The sequence below is a fragment of a genome, unplaced genomic scaffold, assembly GCF_019419815.1.
Source record: "Pyrus x bretschneideri cultivar Hongxiangsu unplaced genomic scaffold, Pyrus_bretschneideri_v1 Contig29, whole genome shotgun sequence".
Taxonomy (NCBI): Eukaryota; Viridiplantae; Streptophyta; class Magnoliopsida; order Rosales; family Rosaceae; genus Pyrus; species Pyrus x bretschneideri.
The window spans coordinates 405,251-426,371 of record NW_025999601.1 but is presented as its reverse complement, the minus strand read 5'-3'; the positions used below and the strand labels follow the sequence as shown (position 1 = coordinate 426,371).

At 37.1% G+C, this 21,121-nt stretch overlaps 2 protein-coding genes across 4 annotated transcripts; both read left to right on the top strand.

Moving 5' to 3' along the window:
* The first annotated feature begins 952 nt into the window (after positions 1-952).
* On the top strand, positions 953-13,167 carry LOC103945655 (phototropin-1). 3 transcript variants are annotated; one of them, XM_048588820.1, is made up of 24 exons: positions 953-1,234; positions 4,058-4,826; positions 5,907-6,089; positions 7,262-7,353; positions 7,988-8,267; positions 8,366-8,573; positions 8,675-8,745; positions 8,892-8,998; positions 9,085-9,134; positions 9,228-9,332; positions 9,445-9,504; positions 9,586-9,675; positions 10,133-10,209; positions 10,424-10,508; positions 10,642-10,722; positions 10,914-11,017; positions 11,224-11,273; positions 11,378-11,484; positions 11,577-11,699; positions 11,803-11,854; positions 12,038-12,150; positions 12,451-12,591; positions 12,684-12,791; positions 12,883-13,167. In XM_048588820.1, the coding sequence occupies exons 2-23, from the start codon at positions 4,060-4,062 to the stop codon at positions 12,786-12,788; spliced, it is 3,051 nt and encodes a 1,016-aa protein (XP_048444777.1). In that variant the 5' UTR covers positions 953-1,234; positions 4,058-4,059; the 3' UTR covers positions 12,789-12,791; positions 12,883-13,167. The 3 variants fall into 3 exon arrangements, with proteins under 3 accessions (XP_048444777.1, XP_048444778.1, XP_048444776.1); XM_048588821.1 differs by lacking the exon at positions 953-1,234 and adding an exon at positions 1,401-1,673; XM_048588819.1 differs by lacking the exon at positions 953-1,234 and adding an exon at positions 3,811-3,958.
* Positions 13,168-16,481: 3,314 nt separating this feature from the next.
* On the top strand, positions 16,482-18,923 carry LOC103945654 (BTB/POZ domain-containing protein At5g60050). The gene is made up of 2 exons (XM_009356246.3): positions 16,482-17,310; positions 17,796-18,923. The coding sequence occupies exons 1-2, from the start codon at positions 16,696-16,698 to the stop codon at positions 18,750-18,752; spliced, it is 1,572 nt and encodes a 523-aa protein (XP_009354521.1). The 5' UTR covers positions 16,482-16,695; the 3' UTR covers positions 18,753-18,923.
* The last annotated feature ends 2,198 nt before the right edge of the window (positions 18,924-21,121 follow it).

Genomic DNA, 21,121 nt, shown 5'->3' with positions numbered 1-21,121 from the left:
TCCATATAACATTTACCACAAATTCTAGTTTGTAATTTATAATTAGCCAAGTCTCTACACACACTGCTTATTTTCGCTACTGTTGATACCTTGCCTCATGACAAGTATACCCAACTGCAGTGTTTGGAAACTCCAAGGTTAGTAAAAATGGTGAGTGAGGGCAATATTTTTCAATCGATAACAAAACCCTAGTGATGATCAACTCGTATATTGAAGTAAAACTCAATACCTTGCACTTCATAGCATCGAATTATATCACAATTGTAACCTAAATGTTAGCATTCATCTCCCTCCACTAATATCGATTGTGTTAAAAACCAAAACACACAATACCTTGTAGGATAGGGTAACACTTGTATAGTTTCCTTCAAGTTCCTTATGCTTTGGTATAACCACAGCACTTACACTTGATTTTTTTTCCTTTAAGAAATTCACTGTCAATTTTTTTTAGTTCAACCCATCCAATCCTCTTAACATATATAGTAACGTGTACTTGAAGAACTAATTTGATCAAGTAGGGTTCTCTCTCCGCCAATTGAGAAGAGGGAAGAGGAGGGAAAAAAAGAAGGAAGAGAATCCTGCTCCTTTGAACAAACCCTTCCATGTTCCATGTTCCATTGTTCCATGAGCATGAGTAAATTTGGTAACTTCAACAAACCTAGGTAAATGCTTTTTAACCCTCCCAACATTGCCATGTGCATGTGCACTCCTCTTACATCAGAGTTCTTACCCATGACCACTCCACCTCAGGACAAAATATTATGCTTCTATAGTTTATCTTACTAATTTCGGAAAGTTTATCCCAAAACCCAGGTAAACTTTTAAAGCCACAAGCAGTTTGATATCCCCAAAAAGGATAAATCTTTGCCCTAATTAAACGAAAAAAATAATGCTGACAAATTCACAAATCTAATCATAACATTCAAGAAAGTTTCACCGCCACAAGTTGTTCGTGTGCGCGCGCACATATATATGTATAAATGTATATATATAGATATATGGTCTTCATCATTTCTCTCTTTTCCAATGCAAAATATAGAAATCTTACTTTCTATCTAGTACGGCAGAAAAACACAAGAAGCATTGCTGATCGAGCTATACGGGTTGGATGAAGGGCTCCTAGATCTACTATTGCTTCTGCTTCTGTGACTGCCTTTGTTGTTTTAGCTGCTGCCAGCCAATTTCCAGTCTGTAAAGAAAGATACCAGAAGCTCAATCATATATTGGGGGCAAGGTAAGAAAGATATTAATAATGGAAGCACAAAATAAATTTATAATTTTGATCTTAATCATATCTTGGAGCGTCTGTAGTTTTTCTAGCCTGATCCTCCGTTGCGCTCTCTATGGTGTCTTTAAGAAAAATACATAGAGTGTGGGATTGGTATAGCAAGATGTGGAAGAGGGCATGTGAGTATTTGGTATGGAGGGATGGGAGGCCAAACCATTTGTTTTCTCACAATCATTTTATCTTTCTTGTTTTTCTCTCTCAATCTTTTAATTTGCCCACTAAAAACTGCTCCCTCACCCATATTGTGCTATCTTCTCTTCTCTCTCTCACCAATTATTTTCTTGAAACAAAAGCCATAAAAATGAGCTTCTTCAATTTGCTAAGAATTGAAACTCATTTATTTCCCAATTGCCTTGTTTAGCAGTACACGAGTTCACCTGATCAGGTACTTCTTCTGTATATGCAAAATCTTTGAATGTTCTCTCTCTCTCTCTCTCTCTCTCTCTCTCTCTCTCTCTCTCTCTCTCTCTCTCTCTCTCTCTCTCTCTCTCTCTCTCTCTCTCTCTCCAACCATTCCAGCTACTGAGCTACCAGTCTTGTGTGGGTGAATAAAAATTTTCTACAACACTCTATTGGTTAATGGGTTTTTAGGAAGATGCATGATGACAGAAAATTGAACTACTTAAACAAACTTTTTGGGTCCACTGATTCTTGCAGTTCTGAAAGTTCAAATTCAACTATACATCCAGCTTGGTAAATTTGAGTTCAATATGCATGATCAGTTGATCACTTCCTACTTCTATGTGATCCTTAAATATTACTCTAATTGCAAGATTTTGAATCATATTTTTGTTTTTTGAGTTTATGTAGAAGCCAAATGATATGCCAAACTTAGAGTTAGAACAGCTCCAACAAACTAGTTAAACTCACTTTTAATTAAGTCATTTTCAGCCAATGAACTCAAAGACACTTCTCCAAGAAACTAGCTAGCTATCCACGAATCAAATTTAATCAAGTGAATAGTATAGCTAGCTTTGCTGGAGATGCTCTCACAACATGTTTATTTGAACTCTAATAATTCCTACTTCATCAATTCATTCACCTTAGGTTATAACAATCATATGTATGATTCTCCTCTCCAACTATGCTTTTGTTCAATTTGTTGCCTAAGTTATTGCTTTCTATATCATTAATGTTGCATATTTTTCAACTAATGACCTTGGCCATGCATGTCTACTGTGAATTATATATATCACAATCGATCATGAGAAAGAAATGGGAGCAAGCATGTTGCTGTAGTGTCCTTTTTAATTAAATAGCACACTCACCTAGTTCCCACCCTGACCTCTTGTTCAAAGTACTACATAAGTCGGTACAGCACAAAGAATTGCAGTTGAAACATGAGGTGCTCATCACTCCATCAGTCCTCAGGACCTTTTCAAAGTTTCAATGAGGACTAAAACCCTATACCTAACACATATGTTTAGTTGGATATATGCGTGATTTATGTCAAGATTTATCAACTGAATTAGTGGCTTTTTATTAATTCGAACGAGATTGTCTGAACTTAACTACTTGTGCATGAAACCTAAGACAATCCTTTTTATTTACTTTCAAAATTTGTGATTTCACATCAATCCAAAAGTTTACACATCACCGTCCATGTCCCTCTAGTCTGAAATTTGGCCAATCCCCAACTCTCACAGCCCCACAAGAGCTATGGTCAGTGTAGGCATTGGTGCAAGGAAAACAACACGCTTAACATTGCATTAGTCCACATCTTATTTCTATCACTTATGTCACGACATGGCTTATTCTCTTTCACTCCTATTTTTTGTAATATCTTCAATAATATCTTCCAAAGTTTTGTGCACTATGTCCTACTTGCAATGTGGTGTCCTTGTTTCGAACCATTTATCTTTTTCTTCTTCCCATTTTATGCATTATTTTTGCTATAATATTCTATGTCTATTAATTTAGTCTAACGACAATCAGTTTTCACTTTATTAAAAAGATTTACCTGTTCAAATTTAGAAGGCAGTTCTGGAATAAGGAGGAGCTGCACCATAAATAATTATCATGAATCAGGCATAATAAAACAAAATAAAATAAAGTCAAAATTTATCCTTAGCAGGTATATAATTAATGACTTTTTTAAACAGAGCCTTTATCTAAAGGATTTGTTTTTTTTTTGTAAATGGGAACGAATTGTGGGGCCCATTTATACATCAGACTTCAACGATTTGAACCGTTTATTTTTTTAGTCTTCATTCATAGATAATTTTTGCAAAAAATCAAATCAATCTGAAACCATTTACTCGTTGATTTTCATGATAAAATTTGAATGTTTCTCAAAAAATAGTGTTCGTCAATTCTATGAACTCAATTAGATACCTCAAATATTTTTTTATTTTTGATTAATATTTTGCAAGGATTATCCATAAAGTACAAATTGAAAAATAAATGATTCGAATCATAAAAATCCAATGTGGAGTGAGTCATACATACACACATAGTGCTTCCAGTGGACGTTGAAATTAGCATGATTCTAACAAAATTGCTACACAATTTTTGAGTTCTCCAACACTTTTTACATAAATATTTCTCAAAATAATATGTAATAGTTAACAAATAGACGGTTAAAATTATGAAACCACGTATCGTTGCAGCGTAATGTGGTCCTCAATTTTGTTATGTTCTTCTGCAAATATCAACAAGAACATTTTCATGGTGACGCATGATTTTTTTATTTTTATTTTTTAGATTGTATAATATAATAAGGCTTCATATTTTAATTTTTAATTATCTGGTCACAAAATATCCATGCAGAGATGGAAGACGAACAGTTCTCAGACACAACGCCACCCGCCTCCCTCATCCCGCCATTCCCCAGAGACTCCCGCGGCTCTCTCGAAGTCTTCAACCCCTCCACCTTCTCCTCCGCCGCCAAACCAACAAAAACTACAACCGGTTCACCAGCCTTCCGCTCCGAGCAGACGTGGCAGAGCTGGATAGACCCACTTGTCACCACCCCGGAACCCGACCCATTACCCAACCTCGCCTCCAAGTCCACCCGCGCCGCCGACATCACAACCTCATGGATGGCCCTCAAGGACGTCGCCCACCACTCCCCAACCCCATCTCCGCTGTCCAATATTCAGCAGACAATCTCCTCCTCCTCTGTCGACGCAAACGACAAGCCGTCCGACGACGCCGCGCAGAGGGCTGCCGAGTGGGGTCTGGTGCTGAAGACGGACGAGGAGACCGGGAAGCCGCAGGGAGTTGGCGTCCGGACCTCGGGCGGACCCGAAGACTCGACTTCCAAACCGAGTCTTGGCGGAGGAACTGAGACCTCGAGAAGGAACTCGAACAACTCTGCTCGGAGCTCCGGCGAGTTGTCGTCGGACGACGTGTTCGGTGGAGGGAAAGAGAGAGGGATTCCAAGAGTTTCAAACGACTTGAAGGACGCGCTGTCGACGTTTCAGCAGACGTTCGTCGTTTCGGACGCCACCAAACCCGATTACCCGATTCTTTACGCCAGCGCCGGGTTCTTTAAAATGACCGGGTACACCTCCAAGGAGGTCATCGGCAGGAACTGGTAATTATTTAACTTTTTTACTCTTTACCGTTTTATTAATTTTATTAACACACCCCTCGTTCAGTTACCCCTCTCATCATTTCACCATATAATCGTTGTCATTGGAACAACTTATTTTATTTTACATTGCCATCTAAAGATCAAATTTTAGAATTCAGTCAATTTAGTGACCATTAAGTCAATTACATAATTATATTGCATGTATCAAATAAGTAGACCGTTATGATAATAATTAGCATTCTCATAAGAAACCGACAATTTTTTCTTTATATGTCTATACAAATTTTAATAGAACACTCTTCCTTAACTAAAAATTAAGAAAAATACTATTAAACTTATAATTGAATACTACTTATTAATAGAACACTTTTTGTCAACTAAATATCAAGAAAATACTATTATACCCTTTCATGCGTACTTGATACAAAAAAATTCATGCGCATTAAAGTAGTTTCACACAGAACAATTTTTGCTATATTTTTTATTCTATCACCCCACATATTATCAAAACATATCTCTAATTTCAAAAAATAAAAATAAAAATAAAAACCTTAAATCCCAAGTTTTGTCTTCCCCTTTTTCTTGAGAAATTTTTCAGTATGCTGAGAACACGGCCTGGTACACCAAGTGTCTTGGTACAAGTGGTTAGAAGTTTTTTTTTTTTTTTTTTTTTTGAAATATCCAACAACCTGTATTAAGACACTTGGTGTATCGAACTTTGTTCCTGCAACGCTGAAAAGTTTCTCCTCTCTCTTTCACATTTTTCTCCAACTTCCCTCTTTTCCATATATATATTTTTTTTCTTTTTAAATCTTTTATATTTACACATACATAGTGTGTGGACTTCATCTAGTATAACTGAATGGTCTATAAATTGAATAAATTTTTCTATAGATAATATTTAGATAATGATAGAGAAAATGAATGGTCCTACTTATACATTTGGAGAAAGAGTTGAAGGGTGGTATCCTTAATTTTATTTTCAACTTTTTGCTATATTTATGGTAACGGAAATAACGGTATGTAGTGTGAGGAGGGTAGTTTTGATAATTTCGGGGTTTTGTTGGGGTTTTTTTGCAGCCGGTTTTTGCAGGGGGCGGGTACGGACCCGCAAGATGTTGCACAGATAAGGGAGGCTTTGCAAGGGAACAAGAGTTACTGTGGGAGGTTGCTGAATTATAAGAAAGATGGGACCCCATTTTGGAATTTACTTACTATTGCTCCCATCAAGGACGAGAGCGGGAAAGTTCTCAAATTCATTGGGTATTTTTCTTTCTTCATGGTGAATACTTTCGTATTGGAAGTGTGAGTTGTCATACTATCAATCTCATAATATTTATGGGTCAGTTTCACAGACGCAGAGAGTTTATATTACATTACAGTAATAATCTATAAGAAGTAGAATTTAGATTTCATAGAATAAATACATAACATATCATGTCGCCTGATGTCATGAATGATATAACATTTTAGATTGTTTGATGTGACAAATTTCTTGTTCATCTAACTCCATAGTTTTGTAATCATATGTATGCGTTGGGTATAGGAGATTTTTCAGTGTGTTTGAAGCACAGGTACATACGTTATATGTCATTATACAAGTGGAGGGAATAGTTGGAAAAAAAAAAAAAAACTTTTCTCTGGATAATGACATAAGATGTACCATCCAGTGTTCTAGGCATAATGAAAAGGACAAGAATTGTCTGCCCTCCCACTTCCGATGCCCTTCCGTGCCCTTCTGTTTGTGTGGTCACGGTTAATTTACGTCAACATTTTATATTACTATTTATTTTTGTCTTATTATCTCTATAAAAAGCAATATAAAATGTTGACGTGATTTAACCGTGACCACACAAAACAGGATAGCACGAAAGGACATTGAAAGTTGAAGAGCAGAAAATTCTTGTCCTAATAAAAAATCTCTCGGGTAGTAGAAATATGATCGAGTCCATTATTGACTGTCTAGCAGAGTGGGTATAGACACACATGTAAAGTTCCAATAATTGTTCTACTTTTTCTCCAGCTGGGGCTGCCTTGCTCCTCTCTAGTCTCTATAATCTTGCCAGATTCAATTAGCCTATATAGGACTTGATTGTGATGGAGTGTCGTGTGTGTGTGGACCTTCCTGTCATAGACCACATCTGCACCGTGTATTGTATTCAAGTCTCTCTCCTCACGTTACACATCACGTGAGAAAAAAAACAGACACAATACAGGGTACAGTATCCAGTAAGCTATTTCCCATGCATGCATGCACTAGCCGACATCGATCGGATACTTGATGGGTTGGGAGGGAGATGGATGGACATGGCCTAGAGAGACAAGAATGTTGGGGATACGGACATTTTAGCAACTATAGATATGCATTGCATGGGAATGCATGCGATGCTAATTATCCATGCATGCTTTTGTTTACTACTTTCTTGACGTGGCAGAATGCAAGTGGAAGTGAGCAAGCATACAGAGGGGTCCAAGGATAAGATGCTGCGTCCGAATGGATTGCCCGAATCCTTGATTCGATATGATGGTATATATTCTAATTCTTTCTCTAATTCAATTGTTTTTTTTTTCCAGATTTTTTTTTTGGTGACATGATTGAACCAGTACCAGCCATGAACTACAACGATTTCATAGCTCAACAAGTGACTAACAAAATATCATAAGTTCGAGTAAAAAGAATTTGCTCAATAAACCAAAACGAAAATCGAAGGTGTTTGTTGTGACATAAGCAATTTGAAGACTAACGAAAAATCGACATAGTACGTGAGAGTGATGCAGGAAAGTTGCTTCCCAGAAATCACTGATACTACTTAGAAAATACCTTTTCTTTCCAATTAAAATGTAGTACTAGCTAGCTAGAGATAGATTGCGAAATCTGCATATGAAAAGCATCTGTCATTGTTTTCGAGTTCTCATGGAAGATGAACACCCAGTGACTTATCTAAAATTTATATGCTTTCTCTCAAACCAAAAGTTCACTAGCATTGTTGTGCAACCAGTCAAATTTGTACTAAACTGTCATCAAACTCTAGCTGTTTTTTCCGAGTATGAAGTACTACCGGCGTTTTTGAGATAGCGACTTGATGACTAAAACTGAAACATGCAAATGATTGTCACATTGTCTTAGGTTTTGAGCTAACTGATAATTGGATTTGTTGCAGCTCGTCAGAAAGAGATGGCTTCAAACTCAGTATCTGAACTGGTACAGGCAGTGAAAAGACCAAGATCACTTAGCGAATCAGCAAATCGTCCCTTCTTTAGAAAGTCAGAAGGTGGCAGGGCAGAGGAGAGAACAGATCAACCTCCAGGGAGGAGAAACTCCGAGAGTGTTGGTCCACCTAGGCGAAACTCACGCGGGGATCATCCTAAAATCTCAATGCAGCGTATCAACGAGTTGCCTGAAAAGAAACCGAAAAAAACTAGCCGGCTTTCTTTCATGGGGTATAATTTCATCTGTTCATATGAATATAACTACTGAGAAATGTTAAGGCATGCATAGACTTAATACTTTCCTCTACTATTTTACTTCACAACTTTAGGAGGATTAGGAAAAGCCAAACTATTGAGGAAAGCTTTGACACCGGAGTCCCTGCGGATAGCTATGAGAGTGACGAGGAGAGACCGGACAGTCTTGATGACAAAGTAAGACAGAAGGAAATGAGGAAGGGTATTGATCTTGCTACAACACTCGAACGTATTGAGAAAAACTTTGTCATTACTGATCCAAGGCTGCCTGATAATCCCATCGTAAGTTAATTTCACTCAAACTTTGTCATTAAATTTTCACAATCGAGATTTAAATAACGCAAGATTTAAGCATGTGATATTTATGAGCGTTTGCATTTCAGATATTTGCGTCCGACAGTTTCTTAGAGCTTACAGAGTACAGCCGCGAAGAAATATTGGGAAGAAATTGCAGGTGTACTTCAATACAAATAAACTGATTTTGTTGTCTGGCGAGTTGCTTTAAGAAGCTCAATGATCCTCATTCGGGATCTGATCATCCCAAAATGTTCAGCACTTAGAAGAGGGTTCTAATTTGTTTTGTTGTTTGGATGTCTTTAGGTTCCTGCAAGGACCTGAAACTGATCCGGAAACTGTGAAGAAAATAAGAGATGCAATCAACAACCAGACTGAAGTTACCGTGCAGCTCATCAATTATTCGAAAAGCGGTACGTTTCCTTTTTCCATTTTACTCAAGGCACATCATTTAACTACACTTAACAAATAAACTAAAATCCATTTGCACTCGATCCAGGTAAAAAGTTCTGGAATGTATTTCATCTGCAGCCTATGCGTGATCAAAAGGTACGATCTACACAGATATTGAACGAAAACAATGCGATAGAAAAGACTCTGGAACTGAATGACATATGATATTTTACTTGTTTCGGTAAACAGGGGGAGGTGCAGTATTTTATTGGGGTACAACTAGATGGCAGCGAGCATATTGAGCCTCTTAAGAACGCTATTCCTGAAGACACCGTAAAAGAGAGCGAAATACTGGTCTCAACTTTCTTCACATTTTTCTCTTTTTTGTTTTCTGTTCCTGTATTCTGCTCTTGAATTTCTGTTCAGAATTAAGCTTATTTATACGGTATATGATTTCTACTTTTAGATCAGAGAAACTGCTGAAAATGTCGATGAGGCAGCGAGAGAACTTCCTGATGCCAATTTGGTAATGTCTTGATTTAAATCCTCGTCATCTTAAATTTTTTTTATATGTTTACGAATTTGACAGCATCCTTTTCTACTGCAGAAACCAGAAGATCTATGGATGAACCATTCGAAGGTTGTTCACCCAAAGCCTCATAGAAAATATACCCCCTCTTGGGTAGCTATCCAAAAGGTACTGATCATCATTCAGTTGTGCATGGTTCATGGATTTCGCGTAGTGGGAAAAGAAAACCTCTCTCGATTTTCAGAATTCAGGATTTATTTTAAGAACCTTGAGTTGCAAGCAACGAAAATTGAGCGAAGTAATGCTTCTTTTCAATGATGTGGTTTATGTGAATGTACTTTAGCCCCTTTATTATCCACTAAAATTTAGAGTAGAAGCTCTAACTTTGGCAATTTCTTTTTTGTTTTTCGGGTTAGCATTCATTTTTGTGGTATAGGAAATCACTTACATTTTGTGGATTTATGTATGCACTATGCATGGAAGTTTTGATTAATAATGCAGATTTATCTCATACATAAAGATATATTTGGTCTATTAAGTGTTAGGGCTTTCTTCTTTTGACTTTCTTGAATATCTTCACCCTTTATATTACGGTAGATTGCTGAAGGAACCCTTGATTCTGCAGATTATAGACAGTGGAGAGCCGATCGGATTGAAACATTTTAGGCCTATAAAACCCTTGGGATCTGGTGATACTGGCAAGTTAGTATTTTCTATCTTCGCATTTTTACCTCCGGTTTTCACTATTAATATAATGAACTTGAGGAATGTTAATTACTTGGTGGCTCTGATCGAAATCCATTGAATAAAACTATAGATCTGTAGTATACATTCGTTTTTACTTGTCGATATTTAGGAGAAGTCTTTTAGTTGCAAACTCATACGAATCATTCAACATTATATGTTCTTATGTCAGTGTGCATTTGGTTGAACTGTGTGGAACTGGTCACTACTTCGCCATGAAGGCTATGGATAAAGGTGTCATGCTCAATCGCAACAAGGTACTGAAATCCATGATTTTATGCATCTTGATTACCTTGCCTTACGCTTTATTTGGAGTCAAGTTTTTAGGAACGTTATGGTACTGCCACTTCCGTATCTCTTTACAGGACTCCTTTCGTTCCTTTCTTGCAGGTGCACAGAGCTTGCGCAGAGAGAGAGATCCTCGACATATTGGATCACCCTTTTCTTCCTGCATTGTATGCTTCATTTCAGGTTAGCAAGAATGGATGATTTCTCTCTGCAGAACTCATCTTTTTGTTTCTTTCACACTCTTGCTTTTGCCTCATTCATTTTGCCACAAGGCAACACCTGACTTAAGATTAAAACTATCATTTATATGTGTTAGACATCGCTTACTTACATATGGATTTCTTTTCAAACTTCAACATCTATAAATTTTGCAGACCAAAACACATGTCTGCCTCATTACTGATTACTACCCGGGTGGAGAACTCTTCGTGCTTTTGGACAGACAACCGACGAAGGTTCTTAAGGAGGATTCTGCAAGGTAAATCACGAGAAATGATAATGATGCAATAGGTTACAGGCAATTGAAAGTTTGTTAAGTTTGAGCAGAAATAATTGGTTTAACTACTATTGCAGTTGAATATTTCAATATTTCTAGTCATATAATATTCAAATTTTGATTGCGATCGAAGGTTTTACCGAATTGTAAACAAACGACTGAGTGCTGTTTTCTGTGGACAACTGTAGATTTTACGTTGCAGAGGTAGTTGTTGCACTGGAGTATCTTCACTGTCAGGGTAAGTTGTGTGCATCATTCACATGTCTTTCTCTGCGTTGCAATGATGTTTGTCCTTCCCAGTATCTTCAAGTTAATGTATTGAGCCTTCTGTTGTTTTCACAGGGATAATATACAGGGATTTGAAGCCAGAAAATGTTTTACTTCAGAGCAATGGGCATGTGTCGCTGACAGATTTCGATCTATCGTGTTTAACATCTTGCAAACCACAGGTATCCAACCACATCTTACAAACCATATCTTACTTTGGAACTAAAAGAAAAAGTCCCTTTCGTTCTCAAGTAATAATTATGCTTCCTTTCAGCTTCTACTTCCAAGCATCAACGAAAAGAAAAAACAACGCAAACCTCAGCAGAATATGATCTTCATGGCTGAACCAATGAGAGCATCAAATTCCTTCGTTGGAACTGAAGAGTACATAGCTCCGGTGTGACACTTAGAGCACGCTCTTTTTTATTCTTGTCTTCCAAGATATGTCAAACTTCAGGACTCTTCATATTTACTGCTTTGTGTTCCAACTACTTTTGCAGGAAATCATAACTGGAGCAGGTCATACTAGTGCAGTGGACTGGTGGGCTCTTGGTACGCAATTTATTCAATTTCGTATTTCAATTATTTTTTTCGGCTTTTAGTATGTCATCTGTGCATGAGAATGATAAGAAACTGTCTTCATCGCCTCATGACGGGAGTGTCTTACCTCTTCAAGAAATTAAATCATTCGTCTACCATCTGCCAACTCTACTGATCAACTGCATTTTTTTTCAGGTATTCTTCTGTATGAAATGCTCTATGGATATACACCGTTCAGGGGGAAAACAAGGCAAAAGACATTCGCCAATATTCTTCACAAGGATCTTAAATTTCCAGGAAGTATATCGGTAAGATTTACTGTTTGCGTGTATAGATACACATACCTATATGAAATGTGTATATTCTTGCACCAATAATTCTGTAGGTTCACATGCGTCTCACAATGCGTTTATGATCGCTTGTTTGATGTGCTTTGGCGGAGACATTAGGATCTATAGAGAGAGCATTATGCAGACGAGCACAGACATTTTTCTTCATTCACAAACTGCAACTCTGAGTTACAAATATAATATGCATGAAGTTAGAAATTACAAAGTGAAAATGTTCCTCTCTGGTTTGGATGCTAATGGAGTTGTGTCCTGATGCAGGCAAGTCTCCAAGCAAAGCAGTTAATGTATCGGTTGTTGCACCGTGATCCCAAAAACAGATTGGGCTCACAGGAAGGAGCAGATGAAATTAAGCGCCATCCGTTCTTCAAGGGCATCAACTGGGCTCTTGTTCGCTGCATGGTAACACCAAAGGGCTTACAAATTGCAATGCCTGAAGCATTAAAATTTAGAAAGTTCAAGGAGTTCATACTGAAAAGTTTTTAAATTTGCAGAACCCTCCTCAACTCGATGCTCCTCTCTTTGGAAAAACTGAAGCCGAAAAGGGAGAAGATGCTGTAGATCCTGAGATGCAAGATTTACAAACAAACATATTCTAAGAGGTATATGTAATATATCTTCTCCACCCGGTTTCGAAGAATTCTGAATGTTGCTAGCATTATTAGTAGATTAACACTTTGCTTTCTTGGTCAGGAATTTTCTGGTGCACATTTTGAGTACTTGAACTGTATCTCATTCGGGAAATTGCGAAGAAAAGCTCATCGTTTCGTTCAAACATTCCGGTGTCGTTGATTTGCTTGTGTGTTATTGTTAGCAAATTTCAAAACGGGCTGGTCCTGGAGGATGTTGCAGTTTGTTGATAGAACTTTAAGGTTTTTAATAATTGTTCGTACGATGTCTGCAAAGTGTGATGTTTCTGTTATCTATGTTGGTTTGTACTCCAAAAATTTGAAATTTAATTAATTCATTTAACCTGTTTTTCTGTCTGTCTTTATTACTCCATTGCCGTTTAGCCTTTTTCCATTGAAGATGGTCTAATTGCTCTCCGGCCTAAATGATTTTTTAAGGGTGATCTTCTAAAGAAGATAAAAAAATTGAACAGTTTTGGTTATGAAATTCATATGGTGCACATATACATTATTTGAAAGAAGTGAATATGTTCGTTCTCCCATAAATAAACGCAAGTATTATCCTGTGTTAACCTAGACATCTTGCCAATCGAGCTCTAATAGTATCACATCGGAAAAAGGTGAGAACCTAAATAACTTATAAGCTGTTAGAAAATAAGCAAATAATGTATATTAAACTGACTAATCATGCCGACCATTTACAAACTCAGACATGACTCATGAAGAGGGTGAGAATCAAGTTGAGTTTGTCTAGCATAGACCGGCTCAGAACATGAATAGAAATCCACAACCATTATATCCTTAATTACTAGACCATGTATGTCGATTAATGTTATGAGCCGGTTCATTCAGCAATTTTCAAATCAAGTTTTAGCTGAAATATCACATCATGTCCTTGTCCTTTCACTTTGGCAGGTCTTTTGTCATTTGGTGAGTCCACAAAATTATTGGGGGCGTACATAATTTCTCTATGTACTCCTATCATATGAACGATTCTTCCAATGGATCATGAGTGTCAAGAATATTACAAAATGCCAAAGTTGTGATGTGAGAGTGTACTGCCCTGCCGGCATTCACTTGTGGAAGCGACAACTCATCCTCCGCAAAATTTAAACGCACATGGTTTGTTTAAAACTCAAAATTTAAGCAAACTTTTTGACCAATTCACTCGAAATGACAACAGAGTGGCTTTGTGTACTTGATGCCAAGTCCTTATTTTTTAGGGGTTTTTTGAAATGGGTCCAAAGTAACTAAAAATTAGACCTATTTTAAAAGTCAAAAGTTACTAAAAATTAGACATATTTCAAAAGGTAGTCTATAAAATTGGACCTATTTCAAATTTTCCTTATTTTTTAACCAAACTGAAACCACAGTGAGTGTTAAAAACAAGAAAGCCATAACAAATTATTAAAAAACCTCCATACGAACTTTCTTTTTTCTTTCTATAATCAGAATCGTTCAGTTTTTTAATCTTATATGAAGTTTATTTCTATGGTATAATACTTGTGTTTTACCTAATTGAATAATACTTGCATTTTTTTCACTGGAAGAATGCACATATTCTACCTTTTGCGATAAGTGTATTTTCATCATATAAACTCTATAGTCAATATCGTTCAGTTTTTTTAATCTCATTTGAAGATCATCCTAGGGAAAAATTATTTGAATTAGAAATCTTTTAGTCAACCAAATGTATCAAATAAATAGACGGTTCATTATGAACATATTACTTGGTATTCACACCGTTGATTTGTTTCATACATTTTGATGACTAAACAAACTCCATTTGATTTTTTTTTTTTTTTGTAGGGATCATCTTCCAATGAATATTATAAATTGAACAGGTCCGATTATGAAATTCATAAGATAAATATACATTATTCAAAAGAAGTGAGATATGTACATTCCCACGTGATGAAACACGAGTATTATCTTATATAAACCAAGATTTTCTTATGAGTAATGTTAGGAAAACTAAATTTGTAAACAAAATTTTAGAGACTAAATTACATGGAAGTTGATGATTAGTTTATTACTTAAGCGTTGATAAACATACTCATATCTATTAGTGACACATTATTTAATTTATAAATTTAATCTCTAAATTTAATCTTCTTAACGTTACTGCTATACATCGAATCATGCTGGAATTTTCGTATGTTGCATCTCAACTCATTTTTCACGCATTTATTGGGCCGATAATTTCAGGTTCACAGTCGCTCTATTATTGACTTTGCACAAATATTACAAGGGCAATGGAGCAGCTTTGCTGGTGTGGTTGTCTTAAATATCATTTGGTCCACCCACGTGGCACTTGAGTTGATTCTGTTATGAATTATCTTTATCCTTGTACTGACATAGAGCACACAATTTGTGTGTGTAAACAACCATCCACCTCTTTCTACATTCTCCTCAAGCACAACAACTTCAGTTCATTCAAACAATTCAAAAAATATTATGATTTCACTTACTTGTATGAAAAAATGATGGTGAGACAATTTCTCTTCATAAGTGCATATTTTATGTAAATATGTTGATACAACATTACTATTTTACCCTTTTTATGTAAATATTGTGCATAAAAAATGAGGGCAAAATAGAAAAAAAGGGATATAATTGTCATTTTGTCAAAAGATACAAAATTACTATTTTGCCCTCATTATCTCAACTCTGTGTATTCAAAAGTGGGGGACAAAATTGAAAAAAGCGGGCAAAAGGGTTGGCAAGGTATGTTCCCTTAATAATATAGAAGATAATATAGATAGATAGATAGATGAACATCCACTCAACCACAGTGTCTCAAGAATAATCACTCACCCTTGCGTTTGAACAACAGACCGTAACATAATCTTATAAATCATTTTGTGCAACAACAAAAGCAAACTTGAGAAAAGTTGATCGTTTTGTACCCAAATACCAGTTTATCATCTCGAACGCCCTCAGTGTTGTGGGTGAAACACACTATTTATCCGACTATCTTGCTTCTCACGTGATATGATTCATCCGTCGCATGAAAGTTATTTGGATAATGAGAAAGGGAGAATCATTAGGTTGAAGTTGGAGACATGCTATGCCCCATTGCTCAACCACTACATATGACTGTGTCACCACTGCACAGAATGCAGAGTTCAGATCCCACTTCTAGGTCCTCCTCTGCAACTAAAAAAACTTTCTTTGTATAAAAAAAAAATAAAAAACTATTCCATTTTACTAATTATGATTAGATTATTAAATCTGGATTCGGGTTCTCTGCACTCTGCAGCAAACAGGTAGAATCTCCAAGCATTATCATCCAAACATCCAAAATATTAAACTAATTAAACAAAAGTTAGATCCATTTGATAAACTAATTAAAAGCTGATTAATATTCTAATTATTATAATTTATACATAATAATACGCAGATGGTCCACATGAACTCCTTTCCTCCATACCTATAAAGCATAATTTTACAGCAAACCAAACAAAATTGTACGACCTGGAGTGAGTGAGTGATAGTGGGTGGGCAGCTCAGCTGTTCATATAAATATTTACCTTCTTCCTTCCTTAAACAAACCCTTTTACTCAGGTTCGTTATAATCATCCACACCATTACCCCTCTCTCTCTCTCTATTTCTTGGATTCCTACTTTCTTCATTTTCCAGGAAAATATTTGACTGTCTACTTCCCGAGAAAACATTCTTTATTACTTCCCCCTCGCTCTCTCTACTTTCCTAGAAAAGTTCACTTCTTTCTTTGATTGATTGATTACTCATTTTCTCTCACTCCAATCCTCCAAGAACCCATCTTTCTTTCAATCCTTGCATCCCCACGAAAATCCCACTTCTGGGTTTTCTTTCCCATTCACTTAATTCCCCCACCGAGCTCTCAGAGCTCCAATGGCGGCCGAGAACGCGCTCAAATCGAGGGAGGTCTCCGCCATGATCAAACAGGGCTTCATCTCCGATCAAACCCTCTCCTTCTCGCCGTCAAGATCCCTCTCCAAGCTCTATTCTCCCACCTCCTCGCCCTCCAAGCCCCTCTCCTCCCCTCCTTCTCCCCAACCGCCGCCGCCGCAACTCGCCGGGTCAAATCACTCTCTGACTCGACCGACCCCGTCCCAAACCCTCTACGAGATGATGTCCGACGACCAGAACCGGGACTCCAAGCTCCTCCCGGACCGGAAAATCCATGAGAAAGTCCACAGGCTTCTCCAAAACGCGCCGTTTCGGAACCCCAATTGGGGAGGGCTGGTGTCCGGCGACGTCAGGCTGACGGTGGTGGCCAAGGACGGGTTCAGGGTGTCGATGGACGTGCACAAGAGCGTGCTGGCGGCGAAAAGCCGGTTCTTTGCCGAAAAGCTCCGAAAGGAGCGGGGGGTTTCGCACTGCGTGGAGATTTCGGACTGCGATGACGTGGAGGTGTATGTGGAGGCTGTGGTGCTCATGTACTCTGATGATCTGAAGAGGAGGTTGATGGGTGAGGAGGTCTCTAGGGTTTTGGGTTTGCTAAAGGTATGTGCTTTTGGCTTTTGCTTTTAGCATTTTCTCTGTTTTGTTTCTCTCTGTCTTATGCTCTGTTTGGTTGGTAAGAAAATTTTGGATTAGGATTATGAGTTTTGGAAATCTGTGCACTTTTGGGATAGTCAATACACGGAATTGATGTACTGTTAAAATTATTAAAATAGCGCAAATAAAAACTTATCGAAATTAGGAATCCTAATTCTTGTATTGTACACGTCTTTGATGTGTCGTTAATTATTTTTTTAATTCCAGAAATCCCATTTTAAATTTGCAATTTCTTGTGCAAAGCTGCATTTTTGTTTTCCTAGTTGTTTATCTTTTAAAATCAACAGCCCGAATCTGTATTTTCTAAAATCTATATGAAAATTTGAAAAAAGAATCGAATATTCAATAACTAGGAGTCACGGTCTCTGTATTTGTTTATCGTTTGTCGAGTTTGTGACGATGAATATTTGTGAAATTTTTGTTTGTTGCAGGTATCTGCTGCTATAATGTATGATGAGGGGATTGCCTCATGCTTGGAGTATTTGGAAGCTGTTCCGTGGTCCGAGGAAGAAGAGGAGAAAGTTGTATCGCAACTCAGTGAGCTCCAGCTTCATGAAGACTTAGCCAGTGAAGTTCTGCTCAGAGTTTCGTCTGAATTGTCCACTTCTGCAAGAGCTGATGGCATTTTCATGAGACTGCTGACCGGCGTTCTTCAAGCAAAAGATGATAGAGCTCGGAGGGAAATGAAGACGCTCATTTCTCGGTTGCTCAGAGAGGATGCAGGCAGTGACAGCAATAGGATTGATGTCTCTAAAGAAACTCTTTATCATCTTTGCCACAGATGTCTGAGTTCTCTTGTCCTGTGCTTATCTGAAGCTACATCTGCGGATGACGGCAGGCGGGACCGTGGGGTTTTGATGGCAGAGATAGCGAGAGAGGCTGATAACATGCAGTGGATTGTTGGTATTCTGGTGGACAAGAAAATGGCCGAGGAGTTTGTCAAGTTATGGGCGGATCAGAAGGAGCTTGTGGACCTGCATTCGAAGATTCCAACCATGTACAGGCACGAAATCAGCAAGATCACTGCTCAGCTATGCGTTGCAATTGGGAGCAGGAATTTGCTTGTGCCGAAAGAAACAAGATACTTGTTGCTATCGACATGGCTGGAAGCTCTGTATGAAGATTTCGGATGGATGAGGAGGGCTTCTTCGAGATCTATTGATAAGAAACTGGTTGAAGAGGGAATAAGCCAGACAATTCTCACACTGCCATTGCAGCAGCAGCAGACAATTTTGCTTAATTGGTTCGATCGGTTTCTAAACAAGGGAGACGATTGCCCCAACATTCAGAAGGCATTCGAGGTTTGGTGGAGAAGAGCTTTTATCAAACACGTATCGGAGCAGGAAAATACTCAGTTGCAAATAACTGTTTGTGACTATCCAAGCTGAATAAAATCGACATACAATGTACACGTACATAAAAGCAATACTTTTGTATTCCGTACCAGTTTTTATCGCATAGTTTTTGTTGGCGCTCACGAACGAAAACTACACAACTCTAGGCACTGTGACCTGCAAATGTCTGATATGGAAACATTTTTTTACGGTTTCTCAACATTATTTCTCTGAGCAGCTAGAATTTACAGAGAGATGTCAATTTTGAAGATCAATGCTATGGAAATGTTACATACAAATTATACAGGTACCCATCTCTGGTAGGCAAAGTTCATGCTCCAGATTATTAAAGAATGAATTTAAACTATTTTTTCAATTAATTTTTTTTTTAAATAAATAAATTATGTAGACTATCCTAAATTAATTTTATGAACATTTTAACCTAAAAATATTTAAATTTCGATAAATATTGAAAAACCACTAAACCGACACTATGAAACTCATTAGACACTATGAAAGAATATGAAATGCATAAAAGAATATGAAACACATGATACAAATGTTTTTGTAAGATGGTAGAGAGAAAAATTGGAAGAATTGTACGAAAAAAGTGAATTTTGGATGGATGTTTGAACAAATATATAAGTATTTGTAGAGTTTTTTAATGAAGTTTGAATTAAATAAAATTTTAAAATTATTTTAATTGTTGGATTTAAATTGGGGTCTTAAAATATTTTTTTTTTAATCATTGAATTTGATCATATTAGATCTCAACCGTTGGATTCAATAAATTTATAAATATAAAACTAAAAAAAATTAAAGTTGAATTTGGACCGTTGGATTAGTCAACGGTCCAAAGATCCAAACCATTGGATTAAATCAAAGAGTTGTTAGGCTCTCAATTCTTGCCGACAAACCCTTTTATTTTGTAGACATGCCCATGTGCATGGGATCCAGCATGTTTGGTTTGAAAAAGATGGGGGCGTGAGACTCAAATAGGCGCATTAAATCTCATGTGGGTGGCCTCTCGCGTTCAGTCGCATCAGTGGGGTTAGAACCTAAAAGTTGGTTGATATTTGGGCCAATTTTGAGTTTTAATCCAAAATCAAATTTTAGGGCAAGAGTTGGAGTGAAATAAGGTAAGTTTAGGAGCCAAAATTTAAGACTTGCTCCAAGGGTTAATTCTTACTCGATCTCATCCTTGGGAATTAATTCTTCCACAACAAATGGAAATCAGGGCCCACTCATTCACCCAAGGATCCACTTGGAACGAATGAAACAAATGTGTAGCAGAGTCGGAGCTTCTGACCTCCAATGGGATGATAAAATCCCCAGATAAATTACCTAATGGTGGTGGATCATTTTAGAAGGACAAAAGTAGTGTGTCTGAAAATTTTGATGGTAAGGAATTCTGGCCATTTCAAGATGGAGATAATTTTGCGAGATCTAAGAATTTTCCATTGCCTGCTAATGATAATACAGTTGAGGCAGAATGGATTGAACAATATGAGCCAGGTATTTATACAACTCTTGTGGCTCTGCGGGATATAACTAAAGATCTCAAACGAGCGCGTTTCAGGGTCTCTTGGTTTTGTTGGTTTCTTAATACAATAAATCTGTCAGCTGGCAGCCCAATGATTTGTTGATCACATTGGCCGTAACATGCCACATCTCTTGATCATCTGCTAACTGGTGGCCCAAGTCTATTGCCTATTGATCTCCCTCTCCCACACACATTTTTAGCAAGTTACTTATCCTTTTTGTAATTTTGAATTAATTCTCGTGTATACTTGTTGCCTTTATGTTTCGATTAGATTGATTCTGTTTGTAGCTTCTGATGTAGTATGAAACCCATCTGCCTTCGCATTTTCAAATATAGTATTAAATTTTGATTTGTATATAATGTGTTAATTTTGGAATAATATGTATAATATTGTTTGCGAGATCGTGTAATGTGTGATTGCGCCTTCAGTTAATTCGTGAAGAATTGTTCTTCCCTTAGGCTAGGAAAATCTTTAAAAAAAAAATAATGGAAAAGCCAAGTCCATCGACTCAGGCTAGGAAAATCTAGAAAAATAATGGTCAAAGACGGGTTGAACTGATTATGCAAAAAAAAAAAAAAAAAAAAAAGTTAAGGGTGGGTTAAACTGATTTACAAAAATGGTCGATGACAAGTTGAACTGATTCTACAAAAAAGGTTGACGACGGGTTGAACTAATTTTGCAAAAATGGTCGACGAAGAGTTAAACTAATTCTACAAAAATGATGAATGACTGATTGAACAGATTCTACAAAAATGGTCGATGACTGATTGAACTAATTCCACAAAAATGGTCGAAGACGGGTTGAATTGATTCTGCAAAAATAGTCAAGGATGGATTGAACTGATACTGCAAAAATTGTAGTAGACAAATTGAATTGAT